The following is a 16,548-nucleotide window of genomic DNA, read 5'->3' on the forward strand; positions in this document are numbered from 1 at the left end:
TGACTTTACAGCAATCCTCATACCAAGCAAGCATGCAGCGGTGAACGTCAACAGTGAATTACAGGGGTATTGAACAGAGGACCAAAGTAGTAACTGAGATTGTTGCTTAGCCTGGCTTCTACAAGTTCAAGTCCAGTTCACTCGCCAGAAGAAGCGGCGCACCTAGGGACTCACAGAGAATAATGTTTGTAAAAATTAAGTGTCATCTATTACAAACTGGCTGCTGTGCTCTCCTTGCTTCTGTGTTCACTGATTTGATCAAGTCATCCACTTTGCCAGAATGCACTCTGCACCATTGATAATGTTTTGTGATAAACACTTTGATGATTTAATCACCTGCAGAAGTCTGGATGCCTACCAGTGTTTGTCGCTGGCTGGGCCACCAGGACCAAGAGCTACTCTCACACCGATGGGACAGATCATAGTGATGACCATGGGCGTAATTTTCACCGTAGAGGGGGGGGGGGGCATGGGGGGGGGGGGGGTATCTTTACAGTATGTTCTAATGGGAAACACAAACGGTTGTTTTCTGCTTGGTCCTAGAGCTCAACCAGTGTCAATTTAATATAGTGTAATATTATTTTTGGATGGTAAAAAGTGCAGGGGTCAAAACCTGAATTTGGAAAAAGTGGGGGGGACATGTCCTTCTTGTCCCCCCCCAAAAATTACATCCATGATGATGACGCTCATTGTGCTAAATAGATAACATCATTTTCACACACATTTGCGGCAGGTTCCAAGCATTTTCCGTCAGTGTCGCGGCAGGCTCAGCGTGGGTTAATTCTAATGAGGCGCTACAACTTTCAACTGCGTTGACGTCTTCTTTATTCGTTCCACATCGAACTTGCAACATGATAATGGATCAGCACACGATTACGCAGTATTCAGGTTAAACGGTCAACAAAAATCTTTCACCCAAGCTCACCCCGCCATCATCCTTCCTGCCATCAGTCTCCACTCAACAGGCGACAGGTGAAGATAAGTAGCTCAAGGACACGCCCAGTGACACACCCACCCCCAATATACAAATTAATACACATTAACAAAAAAAAAACCCAAAAAAATCCTCATTTTTGGCTCCTACAACACATGTATTGTTAGTATCTAGTAATTCACTATAGGGGACGGAAACACACACCCACCATAGTGAAATTGAGGATTATCAATACTAAGTTAGTAGTATAAATACATCATATTTATCTGTTCAAGTGAGCCAGTCCTTGTCTTTCTAATGAAATATATGAACTTACCCAATAGGCTACAAACTAGCCTGTTTTGGTCTAGCTTAGAGTTTTACTGGATGTAAACAAGTCCTTTGATGTCCATCACGATGAAGGAGACTTTCACTTGAGTAAAGTGATGTCATGTGTAAAGGATCAATAGCAGACGTAGCAAAGGATGAGGCCAGCTCCTGCTTGTTTTCTTAAAGTGACCGTGCCCTGAAACGACTAATTCTGGAAGGTACTAAAACTTTCAAGAGTAAAAATGTTGAATGAGAGGGATTTTGTGCACTGAACTTCATAAAAATGTTTTGAATGATCTAAGAATTATCTTTTATAAAAAGTCATAATAAGTCTCATTTAAAACATTCGATGGAGATTCATCAGCTATTAGCATCTAAAATGAAAGCTTTGACATTGTTTGTATTTATTTTCAGGTATGTTCCTACTATGGATGATGTGGAAATGTACAAATCCCACAAGGGAGCTGTTACAGAGCTGCATATCGTGGATCGATACATGATGGAGGTACAGTTTTTAGCTGTCAGCACCAGCTTTTATTGCTCATGCCCATGAAGTACATGCAACCCCACACAGGGGTGAATCTTCCCTCACCTGCCTCGTCGTTCCCACACTGTGGGTGTAATGACTAGCTTCCTCTGGCTATCGCCTCACCACAAGCCAGCTGATCATCTGTATTATTTGCATGTGATGGCTCAAGGTTACACGATGGATTAATGTCTAGGAGAGCCTCATAGAAATGCTGTCAGCTGACATTAGGCCTTTTATTTTGAAGGGATGAGGTTTTAGGAGTCTATGGATGCCTAAAACAGACACAACTGATGTTTTTTGTCTCATTTCATCCCTTCCCACAGTCAGGTCTTAAACAGAACACTAAAAATGTACCACCGGTAAGGCTTTGTGATTTTGCCAACCCTTCACACTCACATTCTTGATGAGATGAGTCGTAAGCTTGAAACTTTGGCTGAGATTCAGTCTCTGGCACAGAAGGTTGATTCGATCGAGGAGCGAGTTGACGGGACAGCACGGTTGGGAATAGATTAATTTGCGCCATTATTGGATTCAGAGGGGTTGGAGATCAACAGAAATTTAAGACAGCGAGGAAATTATCTCTGTCTGTCCCCAAAACAAGTTCTTATCTGAATCTGGTGCCCTTGAGCCTGTGAGGCTGAAGGGAAAACTCCCCCTCAGAAGAAATGTGGAATGCTGCCGTCGCCATGGCAACTCTGTCTCCCTATCCCAGCCTGGGCGGGACAGAGACCGGTGAAGGTCGTGGAACCGTTTCCAGGAGTCACTGTGCTCTCTAACCCAATGACCTCCCTCCCCTGTCCAAACGGAGGTGACGAGCGCTGCTCGTTGTGGCTGCATGTACTGATGTGTGGAGAGTCCCAACCCTACCTCCACACCTGGTGGACACTTACGTTGTGTGATGTCTGAAGTCTGTTGCATTTCTGTCTGAGGTGTTTTTTGACGTTTATTTATAAAGCACTTTTCACAGACACAAGTCACACAGTGCTTCACAGACACTTGTTTAGTGCTACTTGGCAGACTTGTGATTATTCTAAACAGGAATGCATAGCTGGGACACTTCTACCTCCAGTCTTAAAAACATAGAGTTAAGTGGGGGAGGATATCTCGTTCTCAGTACTTTATCCTTGCATTCATACAATTTCTGACAGTGAGGAGTAATTTCAGGGCCCTCCTCAAAACTGTGTCCTTTCTTTGTCCCCCCCCCCCCCGCCCCCAAATCTCCAACAATGCAATTTCTGTTTTCCATTCCCTTCTTCTTTTTTTCTGATTTGAGATTTTACCAACTCAACATAAAAACTCCACTTGCTGCTCCCAACACAGCCTCTGCTAAGACATCATCAGATGAAATGGCAAAGATTTGAAGTGATTGCTAACTGCTTGGTGGATTTACCCCCCCCCCCCCCACACACACACACACACACACCAAATTAGGATATTAAAGAAAATGAAAGGGGTGATTAGTTTTGTCTGAACTGTCACTGATTTGCAATATTCAATAATTTTTTAGTCAAAGTCAAGAGATTTTTTTAATGAAATCAAAAGTTCAGTGTTCTTGTTTGTACGTGACTTTGTGCGTTGGTTCTGATACATGTTTGGCTGGTTTTGGGTTAGTTCCTCACAATGAACTCTAGAGCACCTAAATGTGCAAAAAACAAACATAAAAAAAACCAACAACAACGATATCAGGATCCAGGCCAAGCTCTGAGCAACACGTCCTTAGTTTCTATCCTGGTGTGCTCGAACAGGAAAAAAGGTAGTTACTGTTAACAGATGGTCAGAAAACTTCAAACACATTTTGTGGATTTCTGCTTGAAGAAGAGTTGCACCTCGGGCAGCAGACGTGGAAATCCGTGAGCCAACTGCTAATTGGTTCTGTAAATTAGAGGTAGGAAAACATTTGGCCTGAACAAATAAGCAACCATTTAGAATGTCTTTTACAGAATTACATCCACCGAAAACCCCTCACCTTCCCATTTTTGGTTTCAGGATTAGGTTAATGCAGGGGTTAGGGTTGGGTTGCTCACCCTTTAACTTTACCTTTATTTCTTTTTCATTTTTAAATTGTGTTTTGTGTCATGTTGATTTGAATGTTCTTACTCATGGAAAGCACATTGAACGTGTATGAAATGTGCTGTGTAAATAAAGCTGCCTTGCCTTAACCCTTTCCTGTTCTCTACCTTAGACGACTGTAGTTAAAGAACAATGTGAGCTTCAAACTGACTGTGTGGGAAGGTTAGGTGGGAGCTGGTTCCCCCAGACAGAACCAGAACCACCTTGATCACCGGCTTTGTAAAACACAGCTGTGTTGATCCTAAGTCAGCTCATCTTTCACACAAACACACTGAAGTTTGTTTCCTTGATGGAAATAGAAATAATATTGAGGCATTTACCTCATTTTAAAATGCACCAGTTTGATTTTTGTTTTTGCAGATACTGATTTAAAAAAAATAAAACAATTAACTGAGTCAAACTTAAAGGTTGCTAGTGAATAACTTCTGAATTTGGGTTTTGTTTCTTATTTTTATGCTAAAGAATAAAAAAAATTGAACTGAGTTGGTGAAATCTTTTATAGAACTGCGAGGAAGCAGAAAAGCAAAAAACGAATAAAAAGGTAAAGAGGTCGTGTCTAAATACTGCTTAGAAGGAAATAACCCCAATGCATTTTTAACTCGAGTTCCTGCATGGCAAGTTTAGTGAACTCTTTCCTGTTTATTTCTCTAATGCAGTTAAAGTCTGCTGAGAGTCCGAGTGGCTGAATGACCTGACCTGTATTGGGATGTTTGTTATGTGAAGTGCCTTGAGACGACTCTTGTCGTGATTTGGCGCTTTATAAATAAACTAGAATTGAATATTAAATGTCATAATAACATTTGTGGGCTAGAATCCATTTTCCTGATTATTATTCCTGCACACCCACCCCAACACAAATCTTTTTTTTTTTAATTTGGAGGGAAAATCTCACACAGCAAATACTTTCCCACTCATCCTCGCCCACCAGCTGAATGTCCTGCAGAGTTTTTCTCTCATTCTCCTTTTCGACAGAAGGCTGTTTCCCAATCCGACACTGTCACTACAGATATGATCATTTATTCTTTATACCAGTGCTTCCTTTGAAATGTAAGTAAAAAATATCAAGATTAAAGCTCGAATGAATAACTGAATAAAAAATTATCTACACGTATAAAATAAAGTGGGGAGAAGTGCTTCTCTATTATTTAGGAAAATGTCAAAATATTATTTCTTGAATGAAACCTGATGAAACCACTTCTGGCCTTAAAGCATCCAGATGGAGCATCAGGATTAGCATGCCACACACCTGCTATATTCAGTCTCATACCTGTCTACTGCCCCCTAGTGGATGGCCTTCAGGTGCTTGCTACTGGTATATTGTTAGAATGACATTACAAAATAGGCTAGCACGTGTGTTTTATTAACATTAGATGATAAATAAGTTGGTAAAGAATAGAAAGTGACAAACATATCTGACTCTGGTGCAGTCGTATAGGCTCAATGATCACTAACCCTGATGTTTCTACGTCTGACCAGCAGCTCTTTGATTTGGAGGAGATGAGAGCTGAGCCTGAGTGAGACGCTCTGACACTCGGAGTGATTTATGAGCCGTTTGAACAGACACGGAGGTCGACTTGGCAGCTCAGCCAATCGTTTCAAAGTGTCAGCTCCTCAGTTTCCCTGTTAGATCAGCCTGTTGCAGCGATCTGACGACAGAACCCCGCCGGTCTGCTCTCTAGTTGACTCTAAACAAACGGATCTACGTCTGATGATTTCACGCTCTTTTCTGTGTGCTCATACTCTCCCATCTTTCTTCTGCCACAGATGTGCAACATCCCATACCTGAGCATGCAGCTTGACCTGCTTCTGGCTCTGAGAGAGCTTCCAATCAGCATGAGTGACCTGCAGCCTGTGAGTGACGCCAAAGATCCAAGCATGGAGCTGCTTTCATGCCTCTTCTGAGCTGAAAGAGGCTAAAACTGCTGCCTCTTTAATGAAGCATGCAAATGTATTCTGTAGCGCTAATGTTCACACGCGTAATGGTTCTGGGTAGGAATGAAAGAGAACATCTGTGGGCAAGCGGGGGAATTATTACATGAAAGCTTTTTTACTCAAGTTTGACTTTTATGTTTGAATTGGTGGTTGAAGAACATTTTTGATTTCTTTGCTGATTAATAGCTCTGAAGGCAGAAAGGCACAAGAGGCACTTTAAGACAACACTGGATAGAGCAGAAAAGATGGATCTTAATCAAATCAATTGTTCTGTAGGTGGTGGAAAAGCGTTTTTTCATAGAAAAACTCAAAGAAAACCCGCTTTGGATATGTAACTACTCAAGAAATTCATGACTTTTAATTCTTTCAGAAAACTTCTGAGCTCTTTTTTAAATTCAGGTCATTTCGACTTAAATGCGAAGATAAAAAAAATGCAATCATGTTAGTTTAGCAACCTCATGGTGAATAAAAGAAGACAGGATGTCTCAGTCTTGTGCGTATGAGACTTTCATTGGTGCATCATATTTATCATTACACAGTATAATTGTTACATATTTATAAACGGTTGTTGGTGTTGGCATTCGGTTCTGCAGGCTGTGGAGATATTGCAGCTAGATCAAAAAGCCTCCCAGCGTTTTGGCCGGATTTTATTTTACTTTCTTGTGATTCTCTGAAGCTTTGTTTCTCTTAGTACCTCGGATTCAGTCGTAATCTCCTGGCTGACGCTGAAGAGAAGCACAGGATAAGAATGATGTGATCCGCTTACTGTGATACTAATTTTTCTTTGTCACACACAAAGACAAACACGATGCATGCTGGTGAGATGGCACCGGGAGAAAGATTAGCAGTTTCATTAAGTTTCAATTTTCTCCTGATGTTTTTTCCTTCTGTCTAGGATTATAAAAAACATTTGGACATACATTTTATTTTGTTCCAGTCATTAGTCATTTATATTTCACTATTGTACTCATTTATAGTAAATTAAGTAAGTTCAATTAAGAGGGGAACCCATTTTTCTAGCATTCTTTAATGAAAAAAGTAACTAAGTAGTTGTTTTTCTTGGTAATTAGTTACCTTTATAATCTCGTAACTCGGTAAGTAACTGAGTTACTTTTTTGACAAAGTAATCAGTAACTATAACTAATTACTTTTTAAAGTAACGTCCCAACACTGCTCAATATAGACATGATCTGCACGTCCATGCGAAGTTGTCTGTTTGCAGGGATCATGCCAAAAAAAAGCAAGATTCTTTGTTATTCTTCTTTTAATGTGTTTTGTTGATGGTCAGCAAACTGAAAAAGCTAGCTACTAGCCTTTTATAAGCTACTGGCACAGAAAATAGCTAACAGCTGTTGAGGAGGTAAAGAGCCCCCTAGAATAATCCTACATTTCTTTTCAGTACAGTTGCTAAACTTACACAGAATCATAGATCTGAACCATCTATTCCCTTAGCCCTCAGCAGCAAAAACTTTATGGGATTTTTCACAAGTAAAATTAATTCTATTAGAAACAAAATCTTTAGCATCCTCCCTAATGCGATTTCTTCTTCCCCAGTAAGTGACGCAGCATCAGAGGTAACTGTAGAACCTCATCTGTGTTTGAATCGCTTTGATCCAGTTGAAGTTTATTTGAATTTAATTAATTAATTTGAATTTATTTGAATTTAATTAATTTGAATTTGAATTTATTTGAATTTAATTAGGACACCTACTTGCTCCTGGTCAGAGCAGGGCTGCAGAGTGCTGTCTCATCTGAAGTTGGTAAAGTTTCTACCTACACAATCACTGAACCCCACTTTTAAAGGAACTGGTTAAAGGGTTAAAAACGGAATGGTGTCGCTTTAAACCGAGATTGCATAAAAACCATAAAGAAATGACTGTAGTACCAGATCAGTCCTGTAAATCTAACTTTTTTGTGACTTGTTTAAACACAAAAAGAAGAAAGTTAATCTGAGATATAGAACTCCAGAGCTTGAAAACACAGCTTTCTCACCCATTTCTCAAAGGCTGGGTGTAATAATGGACAAAAGCAGCACAGAATCTCAAACATGATGGTAATAAAGGTGCTTTGAATCCTTTTCACTAGCGTCTTTGATCAGAAGCTACGTGGAGAAGGGAAATGTCTCCACTTTGACTCACCTGAGACTCTCTTCCTTTACATGGCTGACTGATTGTTCTGGTGGAAAAACTCAGAAAACAGGCTGTTAATTATTAGACGTGGGGAAGTTACGAGACTCACCAAAAACAACCACTGCCACTCTTCGCTTTCTTCGGTAATCTATGAACTATGTCGTCTGAAAAAATAACAAACCTACCTGCAGTCAAGTGGGTGTTTTTGGTGCCTCTGGCCTCCGGAGGCTGAATTGGGTAGATTCCACCTTTAGAAATGAACAATGAATAAACAGGATGTGACTTTTTAAGAAATATGGATTTGGATTGCAATATCTGTGAGGCAGGTTTTTTTCACTGGTCCAATCTGGTGATTGCAGACTTTTTTCTATTGAACAGGGAAAATAAATGCTTGCTTGACATCATGTGTTAAATCCACGACACATCAAACTGGGTCAGAAAATGACTTTTATTGGCTCATAGACTGTCGTTCATCTGCTTTGGCAGTAGAGGTCCCATGGTCCTGAAGTAGATGGTCATGGCTTTGGCTCCCTGTACTAGATATTAAGATTTTATTGGTGAGGAAATAAAAAGTTTCTTTAGACATCTTTGAACAATTTGTTCTGTTTTTAACCAGGGTTCTGTCCTGTAAACACACACACACACACACACACACACACACACACACACACACACACACACACACACACGCTCGCGCAAACGCAGATTAACTTCCAGAATTCCAACAGAAATTAGCAAACAGCTGTCCAACTTCCCACACCGCCCCTGCTGCAGCTAACTTCCACGTCCCCAACCCCCCCCCCCCCCCCCCCCGACCTCCCCCTGTTGTTTGATCAGGGGATGGAACAGGAGGAAGGGATTACTTAGAAATCAACCATGTGCATTCAGGAATTTGAACAAACGTCTACCTGCCCAAATGTCAAACACACCTCCTGCAATCATATTCCTCCACCATCGGAGGACATGGGTCCACCTTCGTGTTTCGTATGATGATAGGTTAAGACATACGCTAATGAAATTATTTCACAAAATGTGTTATTAACTGATAGTTATGGCAACATCATTTATATTACGCTCTAAAACAAGTCTGACTGAGAGTTTTGGATTTATTCTCATTAAAATTTCCCGTCAGTATGGAATCAGAGGTTTGTCCAGAAACAGACTGAGTGGCGTGCTGTATGTCTCTGAGCTGCACGAGCTTTTTTTTCTAGTCTTACGGATGATAATTCTGTGCCAAGCCTGTTGTGATGATGTTGCTGGGCGTCTGCTTTCTCTGGTTTAATTGAGGCTGTCCCACTTGTAGGCTCTGGGAGGTTATTCTTAAAACAGGAACATATGGTGCGATTGTTGTTGCTGGCTGGCACGCGCCTTATTTGGAAAAGATAACTTGCAGTTCCCACAGCACCGACTCCTTTTCCCTTCTAATACACTACTGACAAAACCTAAAATCCCACTTAGATTTTTTTCCCAGCCTGATTTTAATCCATATTCAACAGGATCTGTTCAGCGATGGTTAAACGTGGAAGCTGCGTGATATTCCAGAGGGATTTTTGTTTTTGACACAATTACATATTAAGTGCTGTTATAATCTCTACCGAAGTCTGATTGTTCGTTTGACGAGGTCGAAGGATGCGCTGGCGATTAATGGTCACAACAAATCAATGAGTAAGCTTTGAGGTTGTTGTTGTTTGGTCTTTTGGCTGTGTCAGTATGTTCCGAACCCACACACGTTTCACAAAGACACTCTGTGAGAAAATGAGAAGCAAAATGACTTATCTCCGTGTTCCTTTTGTTTGTCTTCCAGCTGATTAACCAGAAAGTCAGACTGTGCCAGCAGCTGTACAACAGCAGGTCATTTGTTTCTGTGCTGGAGTACCTCCTCGCCATGGGCAATTACCTGAATGAGAACGCCGGAAAGGAAAAGGCCAAGGGATTCCGCCTCTCATCCTTAACCAAAGTACGATTCCACCAATGTTGTCTGACCTTTGATTGAGTTTCGCCTCGAGCCTAATAAGACGACTCATTGATATACACAGCAGGGCCTCTGTGCATTTCCTCTCAGTCACATAGGTCGGACTCAGGTCTGTGACCACATCACAGGAGACTTGAAACAGAGCAATCGTTAAATACAGTCACCTATTAACTCTTTGTATCGCACAAAGATGTGTGAGCCTGAACCACACACACGGTCTGAGCTGGGGTTCATGTTTGGGTGACATTTGACGTTAAACAAGTTTGGTTTTCATCATTTATTTTCTCTGTTTTTGCTTTTTGACCGAATAAGGAATTAAAAATGCCACATTCAGGTTAATTGAAATGAAATGAAATAACAGCATGGGTAGCCTACATAACAAGTAGCCAACGTGCTAGCAATAGTTATGACACACCAGACACAAAAGAACATTACAAGAGCAATAATACTGTAAAACCACATAGAAAGAAAACATAATACAGCAATTAAACCTATTTCACAGCCTACTAGGAGTGTTAGGCAATGGAAATGCATCTTTAACTGAAACTTGAAAATAGTAAGAGTTGGAGCCAGTCTGATATTCAACCAAAGCAGCATTACATAAAGTTGGGGCCAGTACTGAGGAGGCCCCTTCGGTCTGCTCTTGGACCTCAGGACAGCCAAAGGGACTTGTGCAGAATAAAGTACCCAGGTTGGAACATGCTCATGCAGTAAGGCAGCTAGGTACAGTGGAACACTGCTCATACAAACTTTGTAAACAAGATCCAAAATCATCATTCAGTATCTGAATTTGGTGAAGCTAACCCTGTAATGGCCTAGAAGCTAGGGATGGGTACCTTTGACATTTCAATCGATACGGTACCAATTCTCGGTACCTACGAATCGATACCGGTACTTGCCGGTACCAATTTTTGATACTTTTGAGTGTTTAATAATTATTTAAATTGCTTTTTAAAATAAGAAATATATATATATATATATATATATATATATATATATATATATATATATATAATTTTCCCAATATATAACCATATTTGATAAATATCATGATACATAACATACAACTGTTTGTATTTTATCATCGTAGTGTTGCACAAAATTCTTCAATATGAAAACCTTTATCAACTGTTTCTAAATGACGTAAAACAAATCCAGCTCCATGTAGTCCTAATCCTCTTCTATGCCCTCTGGACCAACTGTGTGATGGCGGGTCCTTGTAGTTTTATAAACTGCTAATTACACTGAAGCAAACACCTGTGCTGTGAACTAAATTTTCTGTGTGTCTTCATTCCTTTTGCTGTTCATTTTCAAACTGCTTATTTTTCCTACTCGGAATTTGGAATTTCCAAGGAGAAATTGAACGCACCATTAGCAGCTATGTACACAAAAACTAAACTATCAAGCTAACGTTATCTTAAACAGTTTATTTTGCTGCTGGAGCAGATCAAGATGCCTCATACTCAGATCGTTGTCGCTGGTTTCATCATCAGCCAACAGCCCATCGCATTTAGTGAATTGAAGCCAAACGTTAGAGCGCATTCGCTTTCTTGTAGTAGGAATTTCGGAGTTCTGAGCGAACGCACCATTAGCTGAAGGGAAGCTAACATATCAAGCTAATGTCATCTTAAACATTTTATTTACCAACCAGAGCAGATTAAGATAGTGATGCCTCACTTAGATAATTGTTGCTGGTTTCATCATCACCCAGCTACCCACTCCATTTATTGAGGTGGACCCAAACTTCAGAGTGCTTCCTCTCTGCCATGCTGCTTTGTTTATAGCTCGCCCGCAGTGACTGACAACATTACACTCTTGCATTGGTGCACGGCACTGGTACAGAAAAGGGCACCGTTTCATATGATGTGAACCTGTACTCAGTCACTACTATGGAATTCGGTCGGTGCATTAAAAAGTACCGAATTCGGTGGCCATCCCTACTAGAAGCCAATGCAAAGATGCCTGGACAGGAGTGATGTGCTCCCCCTAACCTTGACTCAGCTGCACCACCTTTAGTCTAGTGATCACAGTCAAATAAACCTGCAGAGCAAAATCTTCCCTAACCACACTCCGTTTTAGCTTCAGCAGGTCCACCATTGACCCGATCAATTTTATGTTGGGCCAATTGCAGCGTTACCTGTTTGTAGAGAGATGTTGTGTCGACTTAGCACCAAAGCTGAACATTTTGAGAGCTTCAGCAGGAACTGTTTGTGATGTTTCTCTGAAAGGTGTGAAGTGCAGCAGCAACTGGAGCTAACATGGCACTGATCTCCAGCTCCCAGGACAGACAAGTAGCGGCCGTACCACCAGGCTAACAGTCCTCAGCATATACGTAGATGAAATTTATGATTGCGTTTCCAAAAGTTTGACCCCAGTGGGAGGAGGAACAGAAAGAACAGAGGACTGAGAATGGAGCCCTGTGGCACCCTCTACATTTATTCCAATAAGGAGAATAAGAACACATCCGTTGTGACACAGAAGGTTCTTTTAAGCAGATAGAATCTAAACCACCTAAGGACTACTCCCTTAATTCCTACCCATTGCTGTAGCCAGATAAAAAGTGTCATGGTCCATGGTGTCAAACACTAATGTCAAGTCAAATAGTAAGAAAATCACAAGATCCCCAACGTCATTGGGTAAACATATGTAGTCATACACTGCCTGGCCAAAGAAAAATAAGGCGCTACCAAAAAAAAAGGTCACACATGCTAATATTTCGGTTGGACCACCTTTAGCTTTGATTATGACACTCATTTGCTGTGGCGTTGTTTCGATAAGCTTCTGCAACGTCACCAGATTTATCTCCGTCCAATGTTGCATTAATGTTTCAACAAGATCTTGCATTGATGATGGTAGAGTCTGACCACTGCACACAGCCTTCTCCAGCACATCCCAAAGATTCTCAGTGGGGTTAAGGTCTGGACTCTGTGGTGGCCCATCCATGTGTGAACATGCTGTCTCATGCTCCCTGAACCACTCTTTCACGACAAATTCTGGCATTGTCAACTTGGAATATGCCTGTACCATCAGGGAAGATGGAATAAGCAGGTCACTCAGTATATTCAGGTAGTCAGCTGACCTCATGAACCTAGACCTGACCAACTGCAGCAGTCCCAGATCATAGCACTGCCCCCACAGGCTTGTACAGTAGGCACTAGGCATGATGGGTGCATCACTTCATCTGCCTCTCTTCTTACCCTGATGCGCCATCACTCTGGAACAGGCTCCATCTGGACTTATCAGATCACACGACTTTCTTCCATTGCTCCAGAGTCCAATTGTAATACTCCCTAGCAAATTAAAGCCTTTTTCTGATTTGCCTCACTGATTAGTGGTTTTCTTACAGCTACAGCTGTTCAGTCCCAGTCCCTTGAGTTTCGTGTTCATTGTGCACGTGGAAGTGCCCTGGCTTTCTGCTGTTGTTTTTCTTCAACTTGATTTCACCAAACATGTAAGTGATCGCTGATCACGATCATTCTGGATTTTTTCCTGCCACATTTCTTCCCCGAAGACGATGGGTCCCCACTATCCTTCCAGTTTTTAATAACGCGTTGGACAGTTCTTAACCCACTTTTAGTCGTTTCTGTAATCTCCTTAGATGTTTTCTCTGCTTGATGCGTGCCAATGATCTGACCCTGCTCACAGACTAACATCTTTTCCACGACCACCAGATGTGTGTTTCCACATGGTTGTTAAAGAAACGAGAAGCAGCTCTTTCCACCAGTTGGGGTGCTGAAAGATAATCGTCCATGCAGTAACTATCCAATAAGAGGCTCCTACCTGTTTGCTTAGTTAAATCTAGGTAGCAACTTTTTTTTGGGACAACCAGTGTTACCGGCGCCAGCCCTGGGGTAAGTTGGGCGGTGACAAGAGGCACACCACTAGCGTAGGCCGTGCTGCCGAACTCAAGAGTCTATGGCTGTGGACCGACGAAGGAAACACGTTGTCAGACCACAGCTCGTTTAATTCTCACATTTCACACACAACACATTCATACAATAGACAATAATCCCAAAATAAGTGACAATACAGTAAATAATAGTAATAAAATGAAAATCAATACGTATAATTGACAAAATATTGAAAAGTGCCAATAATACAGGCTGTAAATAGAATACAATTAATAAAACACAATAATAAAATCTATCAAAATAATAATTAATGACACTGAACACCTTTGCTCACTCCCATCACTAAACCATTACAGCAAAAGAGCTTCATTTACTCTCTAGTGCCCCAAAACACAGTTAATCTGTTACTTCCGATCTCTCTCACACACACACGCACACACACACACGCGCACACGCACACACACACACACACACACACACACACACACACACACACCAAAGCGCTGAGCTAAATCAATGAAAATGTTACCCTAAATGGCGGGCTGATCAACAAAATACCAACCAACGTGGCAATCTCAATAAATTGAATTTAAACCCTTACTTCTGCTTATTTTATACCCAACACTCCGTGACACTGCTAGAAGACTTAGTTGTTCTTTATAATACCTATTTTGGCTTCAAATACATCAGTTTTGTACTGCGAATTTATCTACGAATGACAAAAGTGACCCTACAAAATGGCGGAGGTACAGACCCATTATAAAACACACAAATACCTCGTCATTCACCCTTCAGGAACAGTCAACGTTTCATTACAGTGTTTCTACCTGGATATACATTCATTTACATCTCATTAGGACCAAGTTTAAGCTCAAATATTTATCTTTGATAGACATACCTGTGGACAGACGAGGGAAACACGTTGTCAGACCATAGCTCGTTTATTTCTGAGCTGCGCCTGCGCAGAAGCCCTCAATGCCCACAGTGGCACCACAGCACCCTCTGCTGGTGTGAACGAGCACAGCAACCTTAACTTTACATAGTACACATAACCTTTATAATACAAAAAAAGTACAGAAGGGGTGTCTGTTTTTCATAAAACTTATTTACATTCTACTACACTAGTGTAGCTGTGTCATTACATATTACTTCAATTAAAGTTTTATTTTAATTGAAAGCTCGTGAATAAGAAAATTCAAACTTTTTGTTCAGTCTGTGTAATTAAATATATGTGAAAAAGCAAACTTTTATGTGTAGACTTTAGAAGGTTTGAAGAAACACAAAACTGCATTAAAATGTTCACATTGGAGGAAAACAACAGAGGTTCATTTTAACAACTGGTTGTGTGTATGAAGGCAAATCCTCCCTCCAAGGTTGAACTCGTTGATGTATGCAGCTTTTCGTCTGAGGGGTGATGACGGTGTTTTTAAACTCCTCTGAATAGAATCTGAAGAACACTTTGCGGCATGGCTCGCTCTGCTGGGAGAGTTCGAGAGCCGGCATTCTGGTCGCAGAAGTAAAACGTCCTCTGCTCCGTGTAATGAAACCGAGACCTTGTGTTCCCTCAGAGGTGTTCCCAGGTCTAATTGAGAAAAGTAAACTGTTGCTACTTGGGACAAACTCTTCAAATTAATGGTTGACTTCTTTAAAAAAAGCATCAAGGTTATCTCAGAGGCCTTTTTAGGTTGTGAGCATCAGTACTTGCAGCACGTGTTGCATATTCAGCCTTTAGAGGCTTAAACTGGTAAACAACATAACCTAAAAAAACGAGAGAGAACATCAAGGATGAGAGAGATTCTTCTTGAATTTAAATTATGTGGTACCAACAGTTGCAATAGCCCACTGAGGTTAGGATTTATTTACCTATTCACAGGTGAATATCACATCCATATTTATAATATAGGTGGGAGCCATCCATCAGCTCCATGATCAAAAAGGCCCAGCAGAGGATGAACTTTCTGCGGCAGTTGAAAAAGGCCAAGCTGCCGGCCCAGATGATGGTGCAGTTCTACACGGCCATCATTGAGTCCATCCTCACCTCCTCCATCGCTGTGTGGTACGCTGGAGCCACGGTGAGGGACAGACATAGACTGCAGCGCATTGCGCGCTCTGCTGAGAAGGTGGTTGGCTGCAGCCTTCCATCTCTGTACGTCTCCAGAACTCGGGGGCATGCAGGTCGGATAGCAGCTGACCCTTCGCACCCGGGTCACAGACTTTTTGAGCCGCTTCCCTCAGGCAGGAGGTTACGGTCCATCCGGACCAGAACCTCCCGCCATAAGAACAGCTTCTTTCCATCTGCCGTTAGACTTGTGAATAGATTATAAACACACAACCATGCTCGTCTTCGGTACTCGACACAACGTCACGTTATCAGCCATGTTACCATTACCTGCCATTTTTTATAGCTGAAAGTTTTATTCTATTTTATTCTATTTTTAATCTTATTATTCATGTTATATGTAGCACATTAGTACCGAAGCAAGTTCCTAGTTTGTGAATTGTTTGTTCACTGACAATGGCGATAAACCTATTCTGATTCTGATAAATTAATCACAATTAGGGACAGCTGGCTTCACCTGTGTCCTTCATTACCTTTATATCTTTAAACGTGTGTTTTCTCTTTCCGCAGCTCTCCCAGCTGCGAGGGAGCGACAAGAACTTCACCTTGCTCCATGCCCTTGTGGAGCAGATCATGTTGCACCAACCGGGTCTGGCTGTTTTTACAGAGGAGTTGGCGGAATTCGAAACGATCCCAGGAGGTATGTGCTCGTCAAGATTTTATCAAAAGCAAAATAAATCATTAAATTGCAAAAAAAAAAAAA

The 16,548-nt window shown here is 41.2% G+C and overlaps 1 protein-coding gene across 1 annotated transcript in view; it reads left to right on the forward strand.

Annotated features, from left to right (window-relative positions):
* The window catches only part of LOC107390438 (formin-E), a 56,841-nt gene that overhangs the window by 23,887 nt on the left and 16,406 nt on the right, over positions 1 to 16,548 (forward strand). The window contains exons 10-13 of the mRNA XM_015967139.3: positions 1,658 to 1,748; positions 5,607 to 5,693; positions 9,708 to 9,860; positions 16,356 to 16,485. Coding sequence (XP_015822625.1) covers positions 1,658 to 1,748; positions 5,607 to 5,693; positions 9,708 to 9,860; positions 16,356 to 16,485 — 461 coding nt within the window. The remainder of the gene's footprint in view (positions 1 to 1,657; positions 1,749 to 5,606; positions 5,694 to 9,707; positions 9,861 to 16,355; positions 16,486 to 16,548) is intronic.

Source organism: Nothobranchius furzeri, chromosome 15 (assembly GCF_043380555.1).
Source record: "Nothobranchius furzeri strain GRZ-AD chromosome 15, NfurGRZ-RIMD1, whole genome shotgun sequence".
NCBI lineage: Eukaryota > Metazoa > Chordata > Actinopteri > Cyprinodontiformes > Nothobranchiidae > Nothobranchius > Nothobranchius furzeri.